This window comes from Kogia breviceps, chromosome 13 (genome assembly GCF_026419965.1).
Source record: "Kogia breviceps isolate mKogBre1 chromosome 13, mKogBre1 haplotype 1, whole genome shotgun sequence".
Lineage (NCBI taxonomy): Eukaryota > Metazoa > Chordata > Mammalia > Artiodactyla > Physeteridae > Kogia > Kogia breviceps.
In genome coordinates this window covers 12005615-12030344 of record NC_081322.1, presented here as the reverse complement: position 1 = coordinate 12030344, position 24730 = coordinate 12005615, and the positions used below count along the sequence as shown (strand labels likewise).

The window sequence follows — 24730 nt, the reverse complement described above, 5'->3', positions numbered from 1 at the left end:
AATCCAGGACCACGTATTCCATTGCGTTCTGGGGTCGGCTGACTACCCTGAACCTGTGAGTCCCTCAGCCTCTGGTCTTTGACAACGCTGACAGTTCTGAAGCACACAGCCAGTATGCCATGTTTGTCAGTCGTCAGTCTGGGTTTGTCTACTGTTTCCTCGGGATCTGGTTCTTGTTCCCCGTTCTTCCCAGGGTGTCACATCCTGAGGCACAGGCCGTGCTGCCCCTGGATGATGTTACTTTTGTTCACCCGGTACGGCGTGTGCCCATTTTCCTCTGAGATGTGCTATGACACCTACTACTTTTCCTCTTACAGCTAAGAAACAGTAAGTGGAGATGCCTCATTGTGGTTTTAATCTGCAGTTTTCTAAACAGAGTTTAATTTCAATTACTGTTATCTTCATTTTTAAACATTGTATTTGGTTCATTTACAAATCTGCTAGGGTTTCATTCATTCTTTTTTAATACTTTGTTGTTCCCTGCCAATATTTTGATCTGGTCTTATTCCTTTCATCATAGTTAGCTGTTCCATAATCTGTGTTGGTGATTCCAATATCAGGGCTTTGCAAGTCTCTTTCTGCTGTCTGCTATTTCTTCTAGCTCTCTTACATGGTGTTGTGATTCCTTGTGTGCTTGTATATTTGACTCTGATGTCTTCACTTGCACTCCTCTGTGGGAATTCCGTGAAGCCAAGAATTATGGTACTTTCCTCTAAGGAGGATTAAATTTACTTGCACCATGTGCCTACCGCACTGCCAGAAATTTCAATGAAACAAATTCACTCTGGTGATGTGCATTTGGCCTGCAAATCTCCAACGAGCTAGTCTGCGGCTACAATTTCTTAGGAATGTGATTCCTTCCTTCCTGTTCTTGACACTAAGGCCAACTTTGTTTTCGGTTTTCTGCAAGTAATATGTTTAACTTTACTTGTGGTTCACCCTCACACGATGTTGCCATCCTTAGGAGAGGGAGGGGCTTAGCTTTGTAAGAGGCTGCATTTCCTATGAGATGCCAACCACTCACGTGGGCCCTAGACCTTCACTGTCAAATATAATAGCCACTGGTAACATGGCTGAGACTGAAACTAGGGAACTGAATTTCTAATTGTATTTAATTTTAATTAATTTAATTTAAACTAAAAACTGAAGCAGTGTAAAATATTCTTTCATTAAACAACTTCAGTGCTTTGGTAGAACTATACTTCACTTTAACCAATATACGTTCTCATTTAGATAATGAAAATTTAGTGTTTGAATTAAGATGTTCCTTAAGTATAAAATACAAACCAGGTTTTGAGGACTTAGTATGAAAAAGGATATAATGTATGACACAGAGAAGACTCGTGGACACCTCCCTTGTTTACCTGGGACGAAGCCAGACCGCAGCCCTCTATACTCTGTCTCTCCTTCATGAAAGATCTGCTAAGCTGTTTGTCCCCACTGATCAATCAGAACAAAAGGTTTTGTTGATTTGACCTGAGTAACCTTTAGTTTGATTTCCCTCCCTCGCCAGGCCCCCAAAGGACCTCTTTCTGCCCTACCCTCAGCCTGAGCCAGCAGACAGCCCTCCCTAAGCCAGCCCTCCTGGCTGACCTCAGGAAAAACATCCCATGTCAGCCCACTCTTACAGCTGGTTCCTTCTGGCCTTGCTTACTCCTCCCTAGAAAAGAAAAGCCCTTTCATGCCTGGTCTCTGAAATGCCTGCAAATATCTCACAGTCAGCTCCTCTTTTTGCAGCATCCCCTCTTCCTACTGTAATAATCTGTTTAAATATGTCTCTCCTTTTGATTGCTTGAAATGGTTGATCACTCTTCCCTTGGCTTACAGGAAACTACCTTCACCTCATCTTCCTTCTTCTTAGTTCTCTGTTGCTGGTTGCTCTTCTTTCAGCGGGACGGCCACAGAGCTCCACCCTCGCACCTCTTCTCTGTTTGAGTTCACGTTCTAGGTGATCTCACATCCAGCCTCACAGCTTTCCTTCCCACCTGCCCCAGCCAGCCCGGAATAAACTTCTCCAGATCTCCAGACCCAACTCAACTGCCAACTCAAGATCTGTACTTGGATGTTCAACAAAGGACTCAACCCACAATATTCAAACCAGAACCCCATGTTCTCCCTCACTGCATGAATGAGGGAAACAGATCTGTGGAATTAAGAATATACTCAGGCTTCCCTGGTGGCGCAGTGGTTGAGAGTCGGCCTGCCGATGCGGGGGACACGGGTTCGTGCCCCGGTCCGGGAAGATCCCACATGCCACGGAGCGGCTGGGCCCGTGAGCCATGGCCTCTGGGCCTGCACGTCTGGAGCCTGTGCCCCGCAACGGGAGAGGCCACAGCAGTGAGAGACCCGTGTACCGCAAAAAAAAAAAAAAGAGAATATACTCACTTTGCAAAAAGAGTCAAGAGGCATTAGCCAACGGCAAGCTCCTGAATGTACTTCTGTATGGTATCATATTAAAAATTAGATTCATATACAACTTTCAGCAATATCCTCATGCTTTCAGTCCATGTGCCACTTATATGTGGGATTTTTAAGGCTATTTAGAAAGCATGGTAAAAATCCCAAACAAAAAACAAATTCAGAAAGGAGTTTTCTTCATAGTTAAATCTTTTCACTTAATTCTCTAATACTTCAGCCCATGCTACCCTAACTGAAATTGCATCCTCAAAGGTTTAAGATTGGCTAGTTGGTAAATATCTCTCTGAAGCATCCACACGAACGATCTCTGCACACAGCAGTATCTTGGATCCTGTAATGCTTTAGTATTCTGTTTATCTCTCATTGTCCAGACCCATGTTTCCTTCTCAAATAACCTAGATTTAAGCTCTTTGACCTCTGATTTTCTTTTGTATCGCCTGTGACTTTTATTTCCTCGTGACTTCAAATGACTGTCTCCATTATACTAAAAAAGCAGTAACACCCTTTTGTTTTTAAAATTAAAGGACAGATGATGCAAACAAAACACAAAAATGTGAAATGTAGAAAAAACGAGACTTGGAATCCAGACACTTCCATTATAGTCCCAAGTCTCATACTATCGACTTTTAACTTATCTCTTAGGGCCTTAGTAACTGTATCTGCAAAAAAGGGGTATTAAACCAGTTAGATGGATGGCTTCACTAAAGTTCCCTTTTTTTGCTTTAACATTCTAGTTTATATTTTAAAAATTGTTTACAACTTAAGTGTCTTTTTGTAGCCTGTATTTCCATTTCTATACTTCTAATACAGAAAACGAGCGGGAAAAGATTCTCTACCTCCAACTGACGTAATATCTTAGATAAAAGTTTGCAGAAGGATAGGTACTTGAGGTTCTGAGAAAACAAGTCAACCTGCTTTTATCATTGACAAAAGCAAAACAGCCTGGTAAACACGTTTTATTTACAGAGAATGTATTTTGAGTCACTCCTTGATAATCGGCTTGTTTACTCCAGAACTTAGTGTTCAACTACTTTCTAAAGTAAGATATCAGTGCACATTTACTTTATTGATTTTCCTCTAACATTATCTTTAGTTATTCAAAATAATTCTTACTTTTCTCTTTGTACTTAACATATGTAATTTTAGCCCTGCTTTAGCTCTTTAATTTTATTTATTTATTTATTTTTTTGGTGGTACGTGGGCCTCTCACTGTTGTGGCCTCTCCCGTTGCGGGGCACAGGCTCCGGACGCGCAGGCTCAGCGGCCATGGTTCACTGGCCCAGCCGCTCCACGGCACGTGGGATCCTCCCGGACCGGGGCACGAACCCGTGTCCCCTGCATCGGCAGGCGGACTCTCAACCACTGCGCCATCAGGGAAGCCCTAGCTCTTTAATTTTAAATGAGTTTTTTGTAATTCACGTAGTTTAAAGTTTAACACATCAGTTTCTATTTTAGCATCATCAGCTAACTCGAGTCATCTTAACCATTTGTCCTAGTAAAATTATATCCTAAAGCTAAAATCTAAAGCCATAGATCGTTTGATGATTTTTTAAGGCTGGCTATATATATTAACAAATATACTTAACCAGAATAATCCACAAAAATCCAGTTTGATTTATACAGATCATCCCATTTCCAGTTGCTTTAATGTCCAAATAAGACAACACAAGTTTACTCCAAGGAAAGATAAAGTAATTAAATAGGATGGCAGAAATAAGACTTTGGGTTCATAGATTTTAAAAAATGATCATTTGGAAATATATTATCTTGCTTCATCCCTTACTGTACTTCCCAAATAGTCAATGCTCCTGCCACAATTTATTTTTTCTGTAAGATGCCACGTAGATTTGTTTTTATGCCTTATTAATGCAGGTTCCTTCTCTGCTTGGAATAGCCTGCAGTTTTTTTGTTTGTTCATTTGGATTTAACTTATGCTTTGGGGCCCAGTTAAAAAGTTACACTGCAGAGAAAACCATTAGCCCCTTTTGCCTTCCCATAACATTTTGTCTATAATTTCATTATAGCTTGCTATTTACTTTTCTATTACAATTATTTATTTTCATATCCAAATCCATTAGGCTGTTTGCTTTCCAAAGGCAGGGACTGTGGTATATGTGTCTCCTCTGATGCTTTCTCTCCTTCCCAGAATCTACCCCAGTACTCTATTCTGTTTGACCACAAAGGGGCACTGATCATTCATCTTCCTATTGGGGCTCAAATATTTCTGTGTATTTATGTTACTCTTCATAATTCTGTGTCTGTTTTAACTATTTTATTCACACTGACATATAAGTTGTCTGTGTATTAATGCTTATTTGATTAAGCAGCAATTAAAGAACGTGAAACTAAGAATGTAAATAAAAGTCCTTTTGTCATATTAGCATATAAAATTTAAAACTTGATTTCTAATTTGTTCAGCTGACTCACTTTGAACTTATAAACAATGCATTACCTGTAAGGGTAAATTAAGTAATATTGTTTTAAGGTAACTTTGTGAACATAGTATGATAGGCATTCTTTATAAATCTGCTAAATCATCCTATTCTTTAAGGGATCATTTTAAACACAAAAACCCTTAACTATTTTTAGATGACTCTCAAACATTATAACATTTAATAAATGCCAGACCACCTCATATATGAATGCAATATTACTTAAGAAAAACAAGTCTATAAAATGCACTTAATAATGGTAAGAGATCAATATATGTATTTTTAGAAATCACTGCCTTAACATCTTTCTAGGGAGATTACCTTTCCTCAAAAATAATTTTAAGTATAACACTCTAAACTGTAATTTTTGTTTCATAATCTAAAAATCATTCTCCAAAATTCTGTTACTTGCAAAAGGGACATAACGAAGGTGACATCAAGTACCTTATGGGCTATTTCTATTACAGTATTATCTACTCTAGTCAGTGTGCCCACTAAAATGTCACAAGTAATAGTATTGCGTTTCTCCTCTGCATGCTGACGTTTCCTAGTGTGCAGTAAATGGACTCTGTCACCACACTTGACACCCTATCCCCACCCGTATGCATCAAATCTCACGTTCTAACCTGCTCCTTCATCTTTCTCCATCATTTCAAAAATTTTTTAACATTTAAAACTCAATAATTTTCATCTCCTTCTATATGAATTAGTAGGATTAATATCTTCTTTATGAGCAGCAGTCCCCAAAGCCATCTTAATTTTGAATCTGGGGGAGGAGAGTTCTCTTAGAGTCCCTCATCATTTTTATGTAACGTATTCTCTTAAAGACTCTACCCGCCACCCCAAATTCAATGGTCATATTTCTGCCATCCTCTTCCAAGTATGCACAGGCAGATTTGACATTCAGAGATTAGCTGGAGAACCAAAAAAATACTGGGAAAAATAAAGCCATAAACCTAAAGGGTCTGTTTTTGTACTGCAAGGTAAAATTTCAAAGAATAAGTCAACTAAAATGTTTTACAAAAACATTTGACAGTTCAAAGGAGGTCAATTTAGCCAGTGGTCCCCAACCTTTTTGGCACCAAGGACCGGTTTCGGGGAAGACAATTTTTCCATGGACTGGTGGGGGGGTGGTCTGGGGATGATTCAAGCGCGTTACATTTGTTGTGCACTTTATTTCTATTAGTATTACACTGTAATATATAATGAACTAATTATACAACGCACCATAATGCAGAATCAGTGGGAGCCCTGAGCTTGTTTTCCTGCAACTAGACGGTCCCATCCGGGGCTGATGGGAGACAGTGACACCCGACGTGTGTAGCTATGTCCAGTCTCCTCCGTGATCTCGTTTTGGTGGCTGTCACTGCAGAAAACCGTGCTTCACAGAGATGGGATGTTGGAAATGGAAGCAGGCTTTTCAGTGCTTTTGTGGCAACCTCAGGATATTCGGCCTTGACTTTCATCCAGAACGTATGGAGATTTGAAGTTGTCTCAAAAATACTTTTGAGGCCACCCTCATTTGTGACCTCAAGCAGTTGATCCTCTTCTAGCATGCACAAAGTCAATTCACCTGGCTTATTCACAAATGGTTCACGGATCTATTCCTTCCCAGTTCGGGGGTCTTCTGTGGTTGGGAAGTAATGCTCAAACTCTTCTGAAAGGTGAGATAGGTGATCACGCACCAGCTGGGAGCAAGAAGGCCCTGGCTCAGTCTTTCAAAACCTCCGCGAATGTTTGAAACATGTCAAAATTCCCGATGTTCGCTCATCGTCCCCATAATTCCAGTCTGGCTTTGAATGCAGCCACTTTATCTGCCGACTTGAACACAGCTGTCATTCTCCCCTGAAGTGACAGGTTGAGTTCGTTGAGCAGGTTGAATATATGTCACACAGGTAAGCAAGTTTTGCGACCCCTTCTGTGTCACTGAAATGTGCTGCCAGTGGTGACTGTTTTTCTAAAAGAAATCTCTGGAGAGGCTCTCGTAACTCATGAACTCTGGCCAGTGATCTACCTTTAGAAAGCCATCTCACTTCTGTGTATCAGAGAAGATGTGTGTGCTCTGCGTCCATCACCTCACAGAGCTGCGTGAACAGATGTGAGTTAAGGGCATGTACTTTAATGTGTTTGATAATTTTAATCACATCCTGCAAAATGTTGTTAAGTTCAGGTGACATTTTTCGGCTAGCCAGAAGTTCTCTGTGGATGACACAGTGTATGGACTCACATTCAGAAGCGACCTCTTTGACCCAAGGAGCGAAACCAGAAAGCCATCCAGTCATGGCAGCCACTCCACCCATGCATATACACCAACACAAAATGACCAATTCAGCTTTCCTGATACGTAATCATTCAAAGACTTGAAGAGCTCTGCAGCTGTGGTGTTGGTTGGTAACAAAAGTGCACATAACATATTCTCACGCACACTCTGCTGAAAAATATATCACACAAAAACAAGCATTGTTGCCTTGTCAACAGCAGTAGACTCGTCAACCTGGATTGTGTACTACGCTGACTCATTAATCCTCTCTAACTATTGTGCCTCAGTAGCCTCTGCTATTTCATCAACTCATCTAGTTATGGTGCTAGCCAAAAGAGAAACATGTGTCACCTTTTGAACTGCAGCTGCTCCTAAAAGTTCATGGCAAATGGCCTTAGCAGCTGGCAGGATCGACTCTTCACCCAATATAAAGGGCTTCTTAGCTTCAGCAATGCAGTCAGCCGCTAAGAATGACGCTCTCAGTGCAGACACATTTGATGAGGTGGTGGCCTTCAATAATTGCTTTTCTTTGTGTTCATGTTTTTTCCTTCTGAAAAACTCCAAAGGCTTGTCTTTTAATGCAGGGTGCTTGGTCTCCGTGTGGCGAAGCAGATTTGAAGGTTTCATGGCTTTGCTGGATGGCCAGTCACCACACATTATACAAAGCGGGCTTGGAGAATGTGACTCACCTGTTGCAATGAACCCGTAACTTAAGTAGGACTCTTGGTATTTTCTTTTAAATGCAGCTTTCTTTTTGTTGGCCGTCTTGAGTGTCTTCTGCCTCACCACTGGGTCTTTCCCCTCTTTCAAAGAAGCTCTCCAGCGACGTCTGTGTTTTACCCATTGTGCCCAGCGTTTATCTTGTGGGCTTACCGAAAACTGTGACTGAGACAAGGACGCAGTGCAGGAAGGAGGCGTGGATGGAAGTGGTAAACAAAATAATGGGCAGGCCAGGCACAGACTAAAATAAGTGTCGGATTCCAACTTAAAGCCCGCCACCAGATGCAGCTTGTCACTTGCCACTCACAGATCGGGTTTTGATACGAGTCTGCAAGCACTTGATTTATGATGGTCCCTGTGCAGTCAAACCTCTCTGCTAATGATCATCTGTATTTGCAGCCACGCCCTGGCTGGCGCTGGCATCACCGCCTCGGCTCCACCTCAGATCATCAGGCGTTAGATTCTCACAAGGAGCGCGCGACCTAGATCGCTCGAATGCACAGTTCACGGTAGGGTTCGCGCTCCTATGAGAATCTAATGCCGCCGCTGGTCTGACAGGAGGCGGAGTTCAGGCGGTTACGTGAGCCATGGGGAGCGGCTGTAAATACAGACGAACCTTCGCTCCACTTGCCTGCTGCTCGCCTCCTGCTGTGCGGCCCAGTTCCTAACGGGCCATGAACCAATACCAGTTCGTGGCCTGGGGGCTGGGGACCCCTGATTTAAGCCACTATAAATTAGACTGAAAAAGAAAAATACTGAATGTGATTCATAAAAAAGTTATGGCCAAGGGTATGATTTAACTAAACTTACTGATCTATAACATAAAAATTCACTCAGTTCAGCAATATAAGGGCATTTTAAAGCCCTTTACCAGTGCAACTTAGTTTTGAAATTTTGATGTTTTTCTGCTAAGGTTTCAATACTACTATAAGAATTTAAGAAACAGAACCTATTTTAGATCTTCAAGATCAGTGCCCTCTTAAAAAAAATTACAAATCAACTCAACAGTAATTTTTCATTCTACTTTCACTGAGCTAAAAATGACAACCCAAAGCATTTCAACTATCAACCCTACTGTGACGTGTGTATGTACATTTCAAAGTAAAAACCCTGGGACTAAACTCATTACAAAAGTAGGGCTGGAAAATCAAGTCACATTTATTTATAATAGAAACCTGTAATAGAATCTAAAGAAAGAATGGTTCTAATGAACCTAGGGGCAGGACAGGAATAAAGATGCAGACGTAGAGAATGGACTTGAGGACACGGGAAGGGGGAAGGGTAAGCTGGGACGAAGTGAGAGAGTGGCATGGACATACATATACTACCAAATGTAGAATAGATAGCTAGTGGGAAGCAGCCGCATAGCACAGGGAGATCAGCTTGGTGCTTTGTGACCACCTAGAGGGGTGGGATAGGGAGGGTGGGAGGGAGACGCAAGAGGGAGGAGATATGGGGATATATGTAAACATACAGCTGATTCACTTTGTTGTAGAGCAGAAACTAACACACCATTGTAAGGCAATTATACTCCAATAAAGATGTTAAAAAAAAAAAAGAAACCTTTTACTATTATTTCTTCTTCATGTCTGTTTTCCCATCTCATCTCTTGATTTATTCTTTTCTCCCAGCTTTAGTCTCTTCCCTTCTTTCCCTTACACCCTGGACTCTGCGGCAGGTCTCATTCTCTCACTCTTAGCTTGTCCTTGGCTTACCATTCTACTTCAGTCCTTCAACCCACCTTCCCAGACAGCCTAGGCAATGATGGAGAACGGTACCAGCTGTAGAGATTTGCTCAACAAAGATATAGAAAGATAACTTCATCCCTGGCCCTTGACACGCTCATCTATCACTAGCTTATCTTCAGTCAGGTCCTTTTTCTCCTCACCAGTCAAAACTTTTGCCGCTTTCTTCAGTTCTGTACCCAATGGCCCACACGGTTCTCAGCAGACAGCTGAACTTAAACTTCATGGCAAAATGAGACCATCATGTAGAACTTCCCGTTCACCCTAAGAAATTACTACTGAGTCCATATTGTTGCTTACTTCCTTGCTCTAGAGAAAGAGGTATCCCTCCTTCTACCTAAAGCATTCAGTCTCTGATGTTCTAAATACCATCTCCTCCAGAACTGGATGGTACTGGCCCATCACTCATCCTTTCTGTTATTTTTCTTCAACTGTTCCTGCTCCATTAATTCCATTCCAGCATCCCTGAAGTCTCTCCTCATTTAAAAAGAAAAAAACAAAGATTCTCCCCTGACCCCGCACGCCTGCTCTAGTTTCCATCCAATCCCTCTCAATCGCCACAAATAATTTCTGCGAAGAATATAAACTCAGTCACGGCTTTAGATCGCTTTTTATTCACTGCACTTGGCTTTCGCCTCCACTGCCTCTGTGCAGTCTCCTTCCCCACACCTGCTTCACCCGTCTGCCCCTGGGTAGCCATCCTCCTCCGAGCTCCGGTCTCCTCACTCCACACTCTACCTTCTGAGTTCATTATGTAAATATCCAAGTGCCCACGAAACCTCCGCCTCAAGGTCTGTGAGACATCTCAAGTCAACTAATCATTTCTTACATTTCTTCTGTAATCTTAGTATCCATTTTTAACTCAGCTTGCTGATACCAAAATCTACCCCCTTCCTCAGTAAGTGGAGGGCCATTCTAGAATATTCTGTGGCCTTGCCACTGCTTCAGACCCAAGCAAGCAGAAATCCTCTTGCTTCTCTCTGCATCTCACACCCTCCAGACCACTGTTTACTCCAGGCTCTCACCATCTCTCCTGCATGACTGCACACAGCCCCTGCCGGCAGCCTCTCCCAGCCGATTTCTACGCTCTGCTCTCAACTTTTCCAACCCGTTCTCTCTGTTATAATAAAGTTACTGAAAACAAACCAGATCACAGGTTCAACTTCCTTGCTTAGAACACTTCCAAGGCCTTCTGGGTCTTGAGTCCTAACTCTGCAATCCCATTTTCTCCCTCCCTCTAACCCACACCCCTCCAGAATCAAAACAACAAAACAGTAACAGTGCTTTACACTTGCTGGAACACAAAACTTTACAGTTGAAGCGAATTACGTTTGAGCATTTTGTTCCTCTGCCTAGAACAGCCTCCCCTTGATGCACGTACCAGGTAAATTCTTCATTCACCTTGAGAGGCAGCTCTGCTCTCCCTTTTCTGAAGCCGTGCTTTCTGAAGACCACCACCCCACAGTGATCTCCACGTAGAGCTCCTTACTTCTTCCACTGGGCTACCCCGGACTCTGTACCTATTCCTGTTACTCTACCACATTCCAGAGGTGACCCTGGTAAAAAACTCCAAATTTATCTTTTCCATAAAAGTACCCCTGAATGATTTATCAAGAAATATACTACATTTGCCATATTATTTTACCCTGAAATAAAAGCATTTTGAAGACAAATGTAGAAAATTTTTTTTGCGAATCCTGAAAGAATCCATTTAGGATCCTTAATCAGGACAGCATACTATAGTATTCAAAGGGAAAACATCTTAGCACACAGAAAACAGAAAACAAAAAAGATTGTCTCAAAATTCACAGAGGTTAAGAGCACAGGATCTCAGAGCTTTTGTCAGAATACACACGGAATACTTAGCACAGCGTCTGAAACACAATTACATGTTCTTAATAGTTAATCACTGTCATCATTAACATTATTATTATTAACTAAAGTAACTAGAGTTGGATGGATCAAAAGTTGTTCTAGGTCATAGGTACTTTTGGTCTCAGTCCTAAAAAGTGCAGATACCACCAAAACTCTCCCGAAATTTTTAAGAACAATGAAAAAAGACATTTAGAATGTTTCTCAATATACTAGTACACGTGATAAATAATAACTACGTTTTGTTCTTCAAAAATAACTACTTTGTAATGACACTTTCCCTAATGGAAATCATTAAATTACCAAGATATTCTACTGAAGAGACCAAGGTCTTCTTGCTAGAAGTTCCTTTGTCACCACATATTAAAACAAATGCATCAAATGATTAAGACACCAAAATGCAAGACACATCTTTTCTTACAGAGCTATAAGTTCTAAGATGGGTGATAAAAGCTACTTTACCTTCAGGGGCATCTGCATCACATCTCTTTGGTACAGGAAGGGTCAAATTGCCTTTACGGGCATCATAAGTTATATTGCTCTGAAAGATGAAAATATAGTTAAAATACAAATCGTATATTAATAAATATATTCTGATTAAAAAGTAATCACTTTATGAACTTTATACTGTTTTCTATTCAACTACATCTAGCTAATATTCTAAAATGTAAATTACATAAAATTGCAACTAGACAAAAAAGATTTAGGGTAAATTTAACATTAGGGCTTTCCGACAACAATCTTTAGGCCCTGTGTTGAACAACAGAGCTTCTGCCCAGAGAAACAGCCTACTTATTCTTCCACTGTGGAACAAGAATATCATTCATCCATGCAAAAGTATGACGTTATTTCATTCATTCATAGAAGAATGTTTTATAAGCACGACCTAGTGAACCAGGTGCAGGAGATAAGGCAAGAAGATAATAAAAGGTATAAGAAATGAAAAAAATGACTAAGGTGAACTTCTAGCACTGTTTCCCAAACTTGTGTCATTCGTTACCTCCACTATGATCGTGCCTTATCTTTGATCCACTGGCACTGTTACTTAGTATTTTTCAATGAACTAACTTTTCGATCCTTAGCAATATTATGGATGGTATTAAGGGTCTGATGTGCTTACTAGATTTTGTTTGTTTGTTCCTAATTACATATTAAAGTAAAGAAAGAATGGAGGAAGTACAGGATAAAGGAGTAACCCGGGCAGACTGGATTAATAATGAAAAACTCCATTAAAGTAAGGCTTGAACTGGGCCCTGAAACACAGATTTGATTTGACTTGTTAGAAGGTAGAGCAAGAGATATTTTAGGAAAAGGAAACTAAACAAAGGCTGAATTAGATATGGTCAAAATATTTTAAGCTGTCAAAATATTCAAACTAGCTCTCCAGGTAAAACTGGGAATCACAGCTGGCTTTTGAAAGATCAACACCAAGGAATCATTGTGACAGGTAAGAGGATCCCTGTCATATTAAGAGAAAGCATAGTTATGTACAAATAAAATAGTTATAAAGTCTCTCCTATGGGATTCATGGTACCAATGAGCAGACATAATTTTCTGCACACCAAAACTTTTTGGGGAGCCATATTAATAAACTTACTTAAAATATTATTTTAGAGTAAATATTAGGAGTTTTAGCAAAGTGCTGAGATACAGCTCAGTAGCTTGGCACCGTGGGATCCATTTAAGGAACTACTGTAATGAAATTCAGTGTTATTTTTATTTTTTATTATTTAATTTAATTTTATTTATTTTTTTTTGCGGTACGCGGGCCTCTCACTGTTTGTGGCCTCTCCCGTTGCGGAGCACAGGCTCCGGACACACAGGCTCAGCGGCCATGACTCACGGGCCCAGCCGCTCCGCGGCATGTGGGATCTTCCCGGACCGGGGCACGAACCTGTGTCCCCTGCATCGGCTGGCAGACTCTCAACCACTGCGCCACCAGGGAAGCCCTCAGTGTTAGTTTTTAAAAGAACTTGTATGAAACAAATATAAACATGCTGAAAAATGGAATGAAAAACTAGTTTTAGCAATATTAAGTTTAACCTGATGAGCTAATATTTTATGTTAGCTTTCACAAATTAGAATTTGATTTTAGATTTCACTATGTTTAAAATATCAACATAATGACTTTTTAAAAGTCTGCACTTACCTCTATTAGGTAGTTTTGGCTTCCGTACATAACATACTGGGGAGCAAGACTGTAGATCATGTAGCTAGTATGAAGGACAATAAGCAGAAGTATCATGCAGAGAAATAAGAGCGCCTGGGGCCTGGTTCTACCCCTTCTGATTTTATACAACTGGAACGAAAGAACACAGTGATGGCATTTCAGCAACATGTTTCATGTAAAGGGACTGAGTCCCACTCCTTTGTTAGGGGGTAATGAACACAGTTCAATCCACCATTTCTTTTTCCCAAAATAAATGCTAAGAATTCTTAATCTTTCTAGATAATTATAAGAATAACAAAGCTTTCCCTGTAAAGCTTTTAGGTTTAGATTCATGTTTATTTTAAAAACTCAAGACCTAGAGAATATATTTGTATTCACACAGTCTGTTTCAGAAAAATCTTCTAAACTTATTATGTAATAGCATCTGTTAGAAGTTCCTAGAGCTAAGAAGAACTGAGAACTACTTCTAATTCTATCTAAAGATTAGAGGAGTTTCAACTATAAGTATTAGTAATATATATGAATTTTATATAATATTACTTCCCAAGGACAGACATGTCACATGTTTTAAATACTCATTTGTATGAAATACAATATCCTCACGTTATACTCTACTATAAAATTATAATAGTTTATGGTAATTTATGTTCATCTGACTACAGCTATTTTCACATGTATCCATACAGGAGGGAAACTAAAACATGTGGTAACAGAAGGAGCCTGGTGATGGGCTTCATTTCAACGGCAGAGCACACTTTTATTCTAGCAACTAAAATAGCACCTCCCTGCTTTCTTACTAGATTGTAGTACAGTATAGAGGAATAGGACTCCAATACTGGATGGGATATGATCACCTAAAAATGTACATTTCCCAGCTTCCCTATGCCTAGTAGTGGCTGGTAGTGATAGAACATTAAATGTCAAAAGGAAAGCAGTCTGCTGGAAATTGCTGGGAAAGCCTTGCTTTTTGATATAGGTGTCACCACTTCTCCTAGCTACCTTTTCCTTACGGAACACGGACAGTATAAATGGGGTTGAAGCAGCCATATCACAATCAGGAGGGAGAAGCCAAGAGGAATCCAGAGATATTAGACTTGATTTTTGAGCTACTGAAGGAATGCTAGATTTTAGACATTTTCCACAGCAAGAAGTCTTTCGTTAGTTCAAGCCACTATTTAACTGAATTTTACCCACTGCTGGAAGTATGAAGACGATGTATCGCGTTTTAAAATTCTTAATTTATATCAAGATGACTCTAAGAAGAAAATAACCCTTTCTCCAAACATACAGTAGTCTTTCACTCCCAGTAGTAAGGGCCATCTTTTTTTTTTTTTTTGCGGTACGCGGGCCTCTCACTGCTGTGGCCTCTCCCGTTGCGGAGCACAGGCTCCGGACGCGCAGGCCCAGCGGCCATGGCCCACGGTCCCAGCCGCCCCGCGGCACGCGGGATCCTCCCGGACTGGGGCACGAACCCGCGACCCCCGCATCAGCAGGCGGACTCCCAACCACTGCGCCACCAGGGAAGCCCAAGGGCCATCTTTTGAGCTACTATGCATCCAGTTGTGCTTCAGTGTGTTTCCATGCAGCCTAACACTAAGGAAAATAATAGAACTTCTAGCCCAGGGCTTCTCAACCTCGGCACTACTGATGTTTTCGTCTGGATAAGTCTTTGCTGTGGGAGGCTGCCCCGTGCAATGCGAGGTGTTTAACTGAATCCCTGTACTCTAACCAACAGATGCCAGTAGTGCCTCCTAGTTATAACAACTGAAAACATCTCCAGACTTTGCCAAATGTATCCGGGAGGGCAAAATCATCCCTGTAGACGAAGAGCACTTTTATGTTAACATGAAGTGAAAAAGCTAGTATTTCCATTTTTGGTATCAAGATATTTACAACTTCTCTATTATAAGTCTAAGATAATTTGCAATAATGGAGATTATACACAAAATGATGACAAAATCAAAATGATATTGTAACATATACTCACTCTAATCCAAAAGAACCATATGCCAATATTTCGAATCCCCGCCATTGAAGTAAAAATAAAGTACATAATAATAATTGTTATAAGAATATAATCAAGAGGAAACACCTGAAAAAAGATAAAATTAAACTTAATACGCAAACAATAAGGGCTTTAGAAGTCATGTAAAATTAACTGAAAATTCATTGTTCACATTACGCAATGTTTAAAATAACAACCCTGATCAGGTTACTATGATAATGCAAAAAAACCCCCCCAAAACCTCCAAGAAACAATTACCAAACTATTACCAAATTGTTCAGTATCATTATCCTAAGAAAAATCCTATAACAAATTAAACTAAAAATGACATTTATATATGGAATAAAAGACTTCGTTAAAAAGTAAAAACGGGAAGTGCTTGGAAAAATTCACCGTAAGTCTTATAACGTATCCCCAAATCAAGTTATGTATAACATGAGAGTTCAGTAATACATCAATACAATAATTTTTAAAGCAACATATCAACATAGAAGTTATATGTAAATAAAAAGCCAAATCAGCAGAGGGCACAAGCATATACTTCCAAGTACTAATAGGTTTGTCAACATAATAATTTGACAGAGTGTGACAATGTTTGTTAGAGTATAAAACGGATGATTCTTTTACTTACTGTTTGTAGTAAAGGCAAAAGCATATTCAGTGGATTACTCAGGTTAGTTCCAAAAATTATGAAACCAGAATCTATTCCAGCTGAATGAAGAGCTTTATCCAAACTATAACAAAAAAATGTATAAAGAGTGAATTTATATATTGCACCACATTTTCAGTTACTTAAGAATATCATCATAACTTAAGCATGCAAACTCAATGGAGTCAAAGAAAACCATAGATAACAAATTAAACCTCACTTAAATATCTTACAGATATTGTTCAATTGATATAGAATAAAGAAGTACTGTCTATTATTGGGGCTTTTTAGTCATTCTTTGAGTTAATGCTATAGAACACTTCAAGTAAAATAGCTACTTAAGATGAACAGGCTACACTAATGGAATTCAGCGTGGAAAATGTATAATATCATAGGATGTGTGTAAGTGCTTTAGAAAATGTGTCTATTGTACTTACTTGGACAGGAAGAGAGAAATTATAAACAGCAATGCAACTAAGATGAAAAATATTCCCCAAATGATCTAAAAAGCAAAAAAAAAAAAAAAAAAAATTGTTAAAATATACTCCTGAAGTTGATATTAAAAGCACAAAACCATTATGCTCAATATGAGTTACTAGCATATGACAATGATCTGAAAAAAATGACCTAAGATAAATTTTAATTTAATATGTAATCATTTAGTATATAATCCTAGGCACGCATCATCTAAATTTTCATTATGAGACTATTTGAGAACAAAAACACAAAAGAGACAATGCATTTGAAAGTTTTCATTGGTAAGTAAACAAATGAGACTCTTTGCTACATCCAATAATAGGTTTATATTCAGTTATACTCAAATATAAAAAATTAACTGAAAACTACATTAAGACTAATACACATACACAAAAAACCCAAACCAAGAAACTCATCAGGTTATGTAAACCTGTTGTTAAAACAGAGAACCTGGAACATTTTCTCACAGAAGTAATGAGATACTATATAGCTGACCCTTGGACTACGCAGGGGTTAGAGGCACTGACCCTCTGCCCAGTCAAAAATCTGCATAGAACTTACAGTCGGCCCACTGCAATACCCACAGATTCAACCTACTGCGGATGGCATGGTCCTGCAATATGTACTACTGAAAATTATCCATGTGTAAGTGGACCTGAGCAGTTCAAACCATGCTGTTCACGGGTCAGCTGTGTATATCTTATAAATAAATTATACCACAGCCTAGAAAAATCTATATAACTGATAATATTCTTGAAATAGCGTACTAACAGCACTGAAGAAACTGTCAGAGAGAGAGAGTAGAACTCTCTCTGTGGAAGAATGTGGTAATAAGCATTGTACACTTCCTTGTACTCAAGTATGAAAGGAGCAACTAAGCCCGTGCACCACAACTACTGAGCCTGTTTTCTAGAGACCACGAGCCGCAACAAAGAGTAGCCCCTGCTCTCTGCAACTAGACAAAGCCTGCGCACAGCAACGAAGACCCAATGCAGCCAAAAATAAACAAATAAATAAATAAATTTATTTTTAAAAAAAATACGAGTATAGGCATCATTTGAAATAAAAACCCCTGCATGTATCCATTTTACATACGGGGTTTCACATGAGCATTCATTTATTTTTAAAAAGTTTCATTGCTAAATAAGTTTGAAGTGACTGCTTTATAGTAACAGAAGTTTATTAGTAAGCAGGTGAAGGAGCATACACAATCTTTTTCTACTAGGTTTGAGCACGGCACTTGATGCCTAAGTGAACTGGAGACAATATCCTTACACTGAGGAAACGTATTACTTCCCAGTAGCCTGTCAATAAGAAATAGCTTGTAGCATGAGGTAGTACAGCTGCCAACTACCAGTGAGCAGTAGAGGAATGTGACCCAGAGATAGCAGGAGGAATTAACATGCCCCTCCCCTGATCCCCATTTAGGGGGAGGAAAAGAAAAGAAAAGCCTTAACTGCTTTCCCAGTCTGTTGAGATGAATGACCCAGAGTTAGACTGTGTAATCACAGCTACTTACAAAACAAAGAAAACAATATTAAAAAGATAAATGTCTTATAAAGACCAAGGAAACTGTATATATTTATACATAAGAACTTAAGTTAGTACTTCCAGAGTCATGTCAGTGGTGACCACCCTGGCCTGACCTAAATGCTACATATTCCACACTAGCTATAGCGTCAGTTTTAAAATAAAAATTAAGCCAAAGAGATGACATCAGTAAAGGTAACAGAATAAGAACCTCTGAAAATCCTTTCCACCCTGAAAGCAATGAGAAAACTGGCATAAATGGTCAGAATCAACTTTTTCAACGCTCTGGAAATTAACCAGAGGCATGCAATAATCTAGGAGCATTTATTCAAGAAAAACGGCTGAATCTCAGCGAGGGCACAGAGCACTGTGGCATTCCGACTTGCTCTAGTACCAATCCCTCCTCTCTCGTGCATGGTAGATGGCCTGTAAAAGCCATAACCCTGGTAGCCACCTGCGAAAGCAGAAAGGGGCTGAAGTTCTTTCAGAGTCTCCTTCCCAGAGAACTGCCATTACTCGACCCACCTGGTAATGCCATGGAAGATCCCATTCGCAAGACTGTGTTTGGCCTGAATGGGAGTTCACACAGTGCAAAAATTCCTTTTCCGCAGGAGTGTCTCTCAAAAAATTACAGGCAGCCAATGAACTTCATGGCCACAAGAGCTAGTCAATATCAGGCAAAAAATAAACTAACTAAAAAGATTAAAATGGAAACCTAGGGAATGAGATGTCCATAGGTGCTCTGAAAAGTTTCCACACATTCCTGGTAATGAAGAAGGCCCTGTGCATGCTCAGGTAACACAGGGGAGGCCTAAATGTCCACTTGTGGTTGACCCTGAAGCTCTGTCTGCGTGAGCAGGAAGTACAGGCGAAGGCAGCACTGTAAGTGCCAGCCTGGGTGCTGAAGTCATGTCTCCACTCACACACAGCCCCTCAGCAAAGACTGGGAGACTTACTGGTTCTAGGTGTTTAAGAAAATCTTCGTCCAGTTATGAACTAAAGTAACCAAGCAGAAACTTGGGTGACTACACACAACAAAGGATACAGACTTTACAGAATTAATTCACAAGTCACTAAACAAACAACAACAAAGAGTAATAACAGCAAATCCAGGGGAGATTCTGATCTCCAGAGTTACCACATTATATTATTTAAAATTTCCCAGGTTTTAACCAAAAAAAGAAAAAAAAAATTAAAGAGACATGCAAAGCAGCAAGAAAGTATGACTAATAGAAGAAAAAAAATCAATAGGCACTGTCCTTGAGGAAGTCCTTGAGGATGCTGAACTTACTCGACAAAAACTTTAAAGCCACTATTTTAAATATGTTCAAGGAATTAAAGAAAAGCATGTCTTAAGAACTAAAACAAATTATGAGAAGAACAATTTCTCACCAAATACAGAATATCAACAAAGAAAGGGAAATTATAAAAAAAAGAAGTGCATTGAAATTCTCGAGATGAAAAATATAAAAACTGAAACAAAAATCTCACTAGGAAACAAAGTGAAAAGTTCATCAGATCTGATCAGTCAGGAGAAAAGAATCATTAAACTTGAAGATAAATCAATTGAGATGATCAAGTCTGAGGAACAGAATACAGCTCCTTGAGGTCACAGGGCTGAGGTCTTCATCTCTTTGCTGGTTATCAGCTGGGAGGCTCTCAGTTCCTTGAGGGCATTCATTTCCTGCATTCCTTTTCACATCCCCTCCATCCTCAAATCAGTAATGGCAGCTCAAGTCTTACATTCTGAATGTCTCTTTCTTACACTTTACTTTAGCACATCTCTCTGACTCTAGCCATGGAAGTTCTCTGCTTTTAAGAACTTGTGCTCCTAGGTTGGGCCCATCAAGATAATCCAGGGTCAGCTCCATATTTTAAAGTCTGTAACATTAATCGCATCTGCAAAGTCCCTTTTGACATTTCATGTATATTATACTCACAGGTTTCAGGGATTAGGACGTGGACATCACTGGGGGAAGACAGAGGCATTCTGTCTATCACAAAAAGTGATACTGATTCTTTGTTGGATTTAACGTTTTTTGGCATGAATCCTACTTTGTCTAATATAGCACGATCATTACCTGCTTTCTTATGGTTTCCATTTGCTCAGTATGTCTTTCAATACACATTTTTAGCCTTTGTGGATCACTGTTTTAGGATATAGTTATATCCTGCTTTCTGAGAAAATTAAACATTTTTCTTTTAATAGTGAGTAGGTCCATTCACATTTACTGATATGACTAACACATTTCATCTCAAAAATATCTTGTTGTTTGATAACTGTATGTATATTTCCCGTGTTTCTTTCTCTAGTTAATGTTAATTCCTTGCTCTTTGATTCTTAGTTCTTTGTTAAGAGGGTTTATATTTTTAGTCTAGTGTACTTAAATTTTCAAGTGCCCTTAGCCCCCATTTCCTTATTCATTTCTTTACTAAACAATTTATTAGTTTTTACGTGTCCAACTCCTACCTATTGCCTACACAGTAATCTATGAGAAATTCTACTTTTCCTTCTCTCCCTTCTTAATTACATTATTTCTATTCATCAGCACATATGTTTGTGCCTTATTCTCTGCCCTAGCCCACACCTTCTCTCCACAGACTTACAATATTACATGTTCACCACTTTTTCCCTTCGCTGATGTTTACATTCTCACCTCTTAATTGGTCAAAGCTTGGCAACGAGTGGATTTCTCAAAAGAGCTCATGGGTACAGAATTCCGTAACTGCTTTTCTAAAGGCTACTTTGGCTAAATATAAATTCCTTGGTTCTGCCAACTAAAAACTGGCACTTGCCATCTGCCTCTACAAGGACTAAGTCACAAACCACTGCAGTCGCTGACCTTCAACAAACCCTGAAAGGAGTTCAAGGTGGAGATCAGGAGTGAGGCCCTCTGTGCTCTGGGAAAAAACGGCAGAACAGACCTTCATTTAGTTAGATACTTTCCGAGATGTTATGAGCCCGATTCTTGCATCTCCTCGTATCTAGAAGCGCACTAATCATCAATGGTGATGTCTGCCCCTCGTGACCAGCAGCAAGCCTCTGCCTAAGTGTGTGCTTGACTGCACCTGCCCCCTTCACTAAGATCGTACAGAATACTGCCTTTCCCCCCGCCTCCTCCGAGCAGTTCCTCAGAGCTACCCAAGAGGCTGTCTCCAGGGCTACAGTCCGCATTTTGCCCCAAATGAAACTTAACTCACAACTCTCACGTTGTGTGTGTGTGGTTTTCTTCAGTCGACAGTTCATACATTTTCATTGAGGTTTTTTTGTTTGTTTTTAATGTTCCTCCATTCCTGCCTTGCTTTGTATGTTTTTTTAAAAAGTCTAACAATGTTGCCCTCATGAGTTGATATTTTTTTCTTAGAAATTTTGAGGATTTTTCTTTAATTTTGAAGTCAGTTTTACTAGAAAATTGCACATAAACTTTCCCAGGTACAACGTGTCTATTTCATGTTTATTCATGAAATAGAATATGTGATGCTCCAAAGACAATGGTGCCTCAAGGACAAAGGAAGACCCTGCCTGAAAAAGTGTCAGCACTACACCCCCTACCAGACTCTTACTCCCCCCACCCCCATGTTGCCATGGTTATGAAATTCCTAAGCCCACCTGGACGACACCCCCCTGGGCAATGGGACCTGTCCCAAATAAGGAAAGGCATCTATCTGCCCTGCCCCACTCCCACCCTATAGAAGGAAGGTATATGTGTCTCCACCAACCAGTAAACGCAATTTTCACCTCGGACCATTCCTTTGTTTTCTGGCTATAAAAACTGATCAACAGCACATGTTCGGGCTGGACTCTCCCAGCCTACTAGGAAGTCGGCCCTTTGTTCTGGCAGTGACCCTTCCCTCTAATAAATCCTGTCTTTACATTCTGCCTTGTGTCTAGAAATTCTTTTCCAACCCGTGCTTCGACCACGACAGAATATTCATGACACGTGGATTCAGGTCTATTTATTTTTCAGTGTTTTGCAGGAGATTATGCATTTCAATATTCTGCTAATTTGTTCTGTTTTGCTACTGCATGGAAACCACTACACACAGGTAGTTTTTCTTTCTCTTTCATTTCAACACTCTTTTTCTGATCCTTTTTACTTCATCTTGTTTTCCTTCTCTTGGTTATCTTTCTGGCTTTCTTCAAAGCCTCCCCTTACTGAATTTTATTTGATTCTATTCTCCTTTGGACACCTGTAATTTTGTTTTCATTTCTGAAATTAAGTGTATTTTCCTCCCATTTTCCCCTCTGAGTTCAACTCTCTTCATTTCTACCTGCTTTTTGGCCATTTCTGTTTTTGGTTTTTTAAATAGTAGTAAAATACAAATAACATAAAATTACCATCTTAACCACTCTTAAGTGTACAGTTTAGTTGTGTTAACTACATTCACGCTGTTGTGCAACCAATCTCCAGAATTATTTTCATCTTGCAAAACTGAAACTCTGTACCCATTAAACAACAACTCCCCATACCTGCCTGCCCCCAACCCCTGGAGACCACCATTCCACTTTCTGTCTCTGTGAATCTGACTGCTCTAGGTACCTCATATACAGTATTTGTCTTCCTGTGACTGGCTTATTTCACCTAATTTTGGGGGTTTAAGATCAACCTTAGGCCCACCTCCAAATCTTCTCTCTACCATGCAATTTTTCCCAGACTGTCTTTGCTTAACACAAAGTTTTGCAGTAAGAGCTGGAGAGAAAACTTGCTGGACTTGGGGATTTTTGTTGTTGTTGTTTTTTCTTTTTTTTTTTTTTTTAACATCTTTATTGGAGTATAATTGCTTTACAATGGTGTGTCAGTTTCTGCTCTACAACAAAGTGAATCAGCCATAGGGTTGATTCTCATTTGCAGACGTGGCACTTGCAAGCCCACTGCTCACTCAAACTTATTTATGACCTTAAAATCAATACATGTGGCTCTTGGCAGTCTTTTGCAGATACATGCAGAGCGGTAAAAATTCAAAGTCACCCGATGCTCAAGTTCCTAGCTGAGGCTGAACCAGGCCACACTCTGCTTTCTTGTTTCAGCTCTCACACTGTAAACAAGTACCCTGTAAGTGGTCTATTTAGTGCTACATTCTTTGCATATTTTGTGCTTTTTGTTGGTAACTTTCTTGTTTAAAATGGCCCCTAAGCATAGCGCTGAAGTGCCCTTTGGTTCCTAAGACTAAGAAGGCTATGATTACTGAGAAAACACATGTGTTAGTTTTGTTCAGGCATGAGTTATACTGCTGTTGGTCCTAAGTTCAATGTTAATGAATCGACATTATGTCAGTGGTTCTTAAACACAAACACATAACAAACAAGGTTATGTACTGATCAGTCACTGATATCCAAGACCCAGTCCAAGCCTGTCTATGCACTTGAGGCTGACTGCTACCACCAGTGTAAATAAAGATGGGGCAGGTCATTTACAAGTGGGTTTATGCTTACATGAACTTCAATATCCATACCATGATGTTACTGGTAAACAGGAGCAGAATTCTCCACACTAAAATATGCCTCTTTGGCATAAGAATTATTTTAAGCTATTTTTAAGAAACAGCAGAAACAAAAGCTCTGAAAACTGACAGTTACCCTTTTTAAAGAAATATTTACATTTATAAGGGATATCTCCATTTGTAAAGGTGGAAAAGGGTGATGACCAGATCTTTAGAATCTCTTATCAATGCAGAAGGCAACTACTTAAATCTCATCCTGTAAACAAGTATCTAGAAGAATAAAACACTTAGGGAGAAATTTAAACAAGGAGGCAAATGACTGATATACTCTACTTATATACAGTTCTGGGGGGTGGGAAATTTTGCCACCAGAAAATGTGTCCCTCTGGCATGAGAATTAATCTCAGCTAATTATTTTTAGGAAACAGAAGACTCAGAGTATTTCTTATTACCACCACACCCACCCCACTGCCCAGCTGCCTAAAGAATTGAGATAAAGGGCCTGTTCCCAGAATAGAGTTGTCACCAGAGATGTCTGCAAGGAATAAGGGCCAGGTGTGGGGGGAAACTTGGTAGGGCCTAGAGCTCAGAGTCCACTCTGTGTTCCTTTTTCTCTCCTGATCTAGCAAGCACTTGTCTACCAAACATTTGCTTTTCCATCTCCATGTGAGTTGCCTTCCTCCCCTTTGAAGTCTCAAACCACTACCTGCAACATCCTCCTTTGTCTTTAGCTGAAGGTGGTATTTAAGGAGAGGGTTTCGGCTGTTTGAGAAGGTTTCAGCTGTTTTGGCGAGTTATTCAGTTCTCCCGGGTCTCTCCCATGTGTACATGTTATCAAACTTTTGTTTGAATTTCTCCTGTTAATCTGTCTCTTGTCAATTTAATTCTTAGAGCAGACAGAAGAACCCAGAAGGGAAGAAGAAAATTTCTTCCTCCCCTACAACTGAAAACTATAAAACACTTCTGACAGAAATTAAAAGGAGCCATAAATAAATGGAAAGACATCCCAT

At 39.7% G+C, this 24730-nt stretch overlaps 1 protein-coding gene across 2 annotated transcripts in view; it reads right to left on the bottom strand.

The window, feature by feature from the left end:
• LMBRD1 (LMBR1 domain containing 1) overlaps nt 1-24730 on the bottom strand; it is a 116310-nt gene that overhangs the window by 16731 nt on the left and 74849 nt on the right. For both annotated transcript variants that reach the window (XM_059083830.2, XM_067011390.1), the window contains 5 exons: nt 16709-16773; nt 16254-16356; nt 15605-15709; nt 13597-13746; nt 11910-11988 (listed from right to left, as the gene is read on the bottom strand). In XM_059083830.2, the coding sequence (XP_058939813.1) occupies nt 11910-11988; nt 13597-13746; nt 15605-15709; nt 16254-16356; nt 16709-16773 (502 nt within the window). The remainder of the gene's footprint in view (nt 1-11909; nt 11989-13596; nt 13747-15604; nt 15710-16253; nt 16357-16708; nt 16774-24730) is intronic.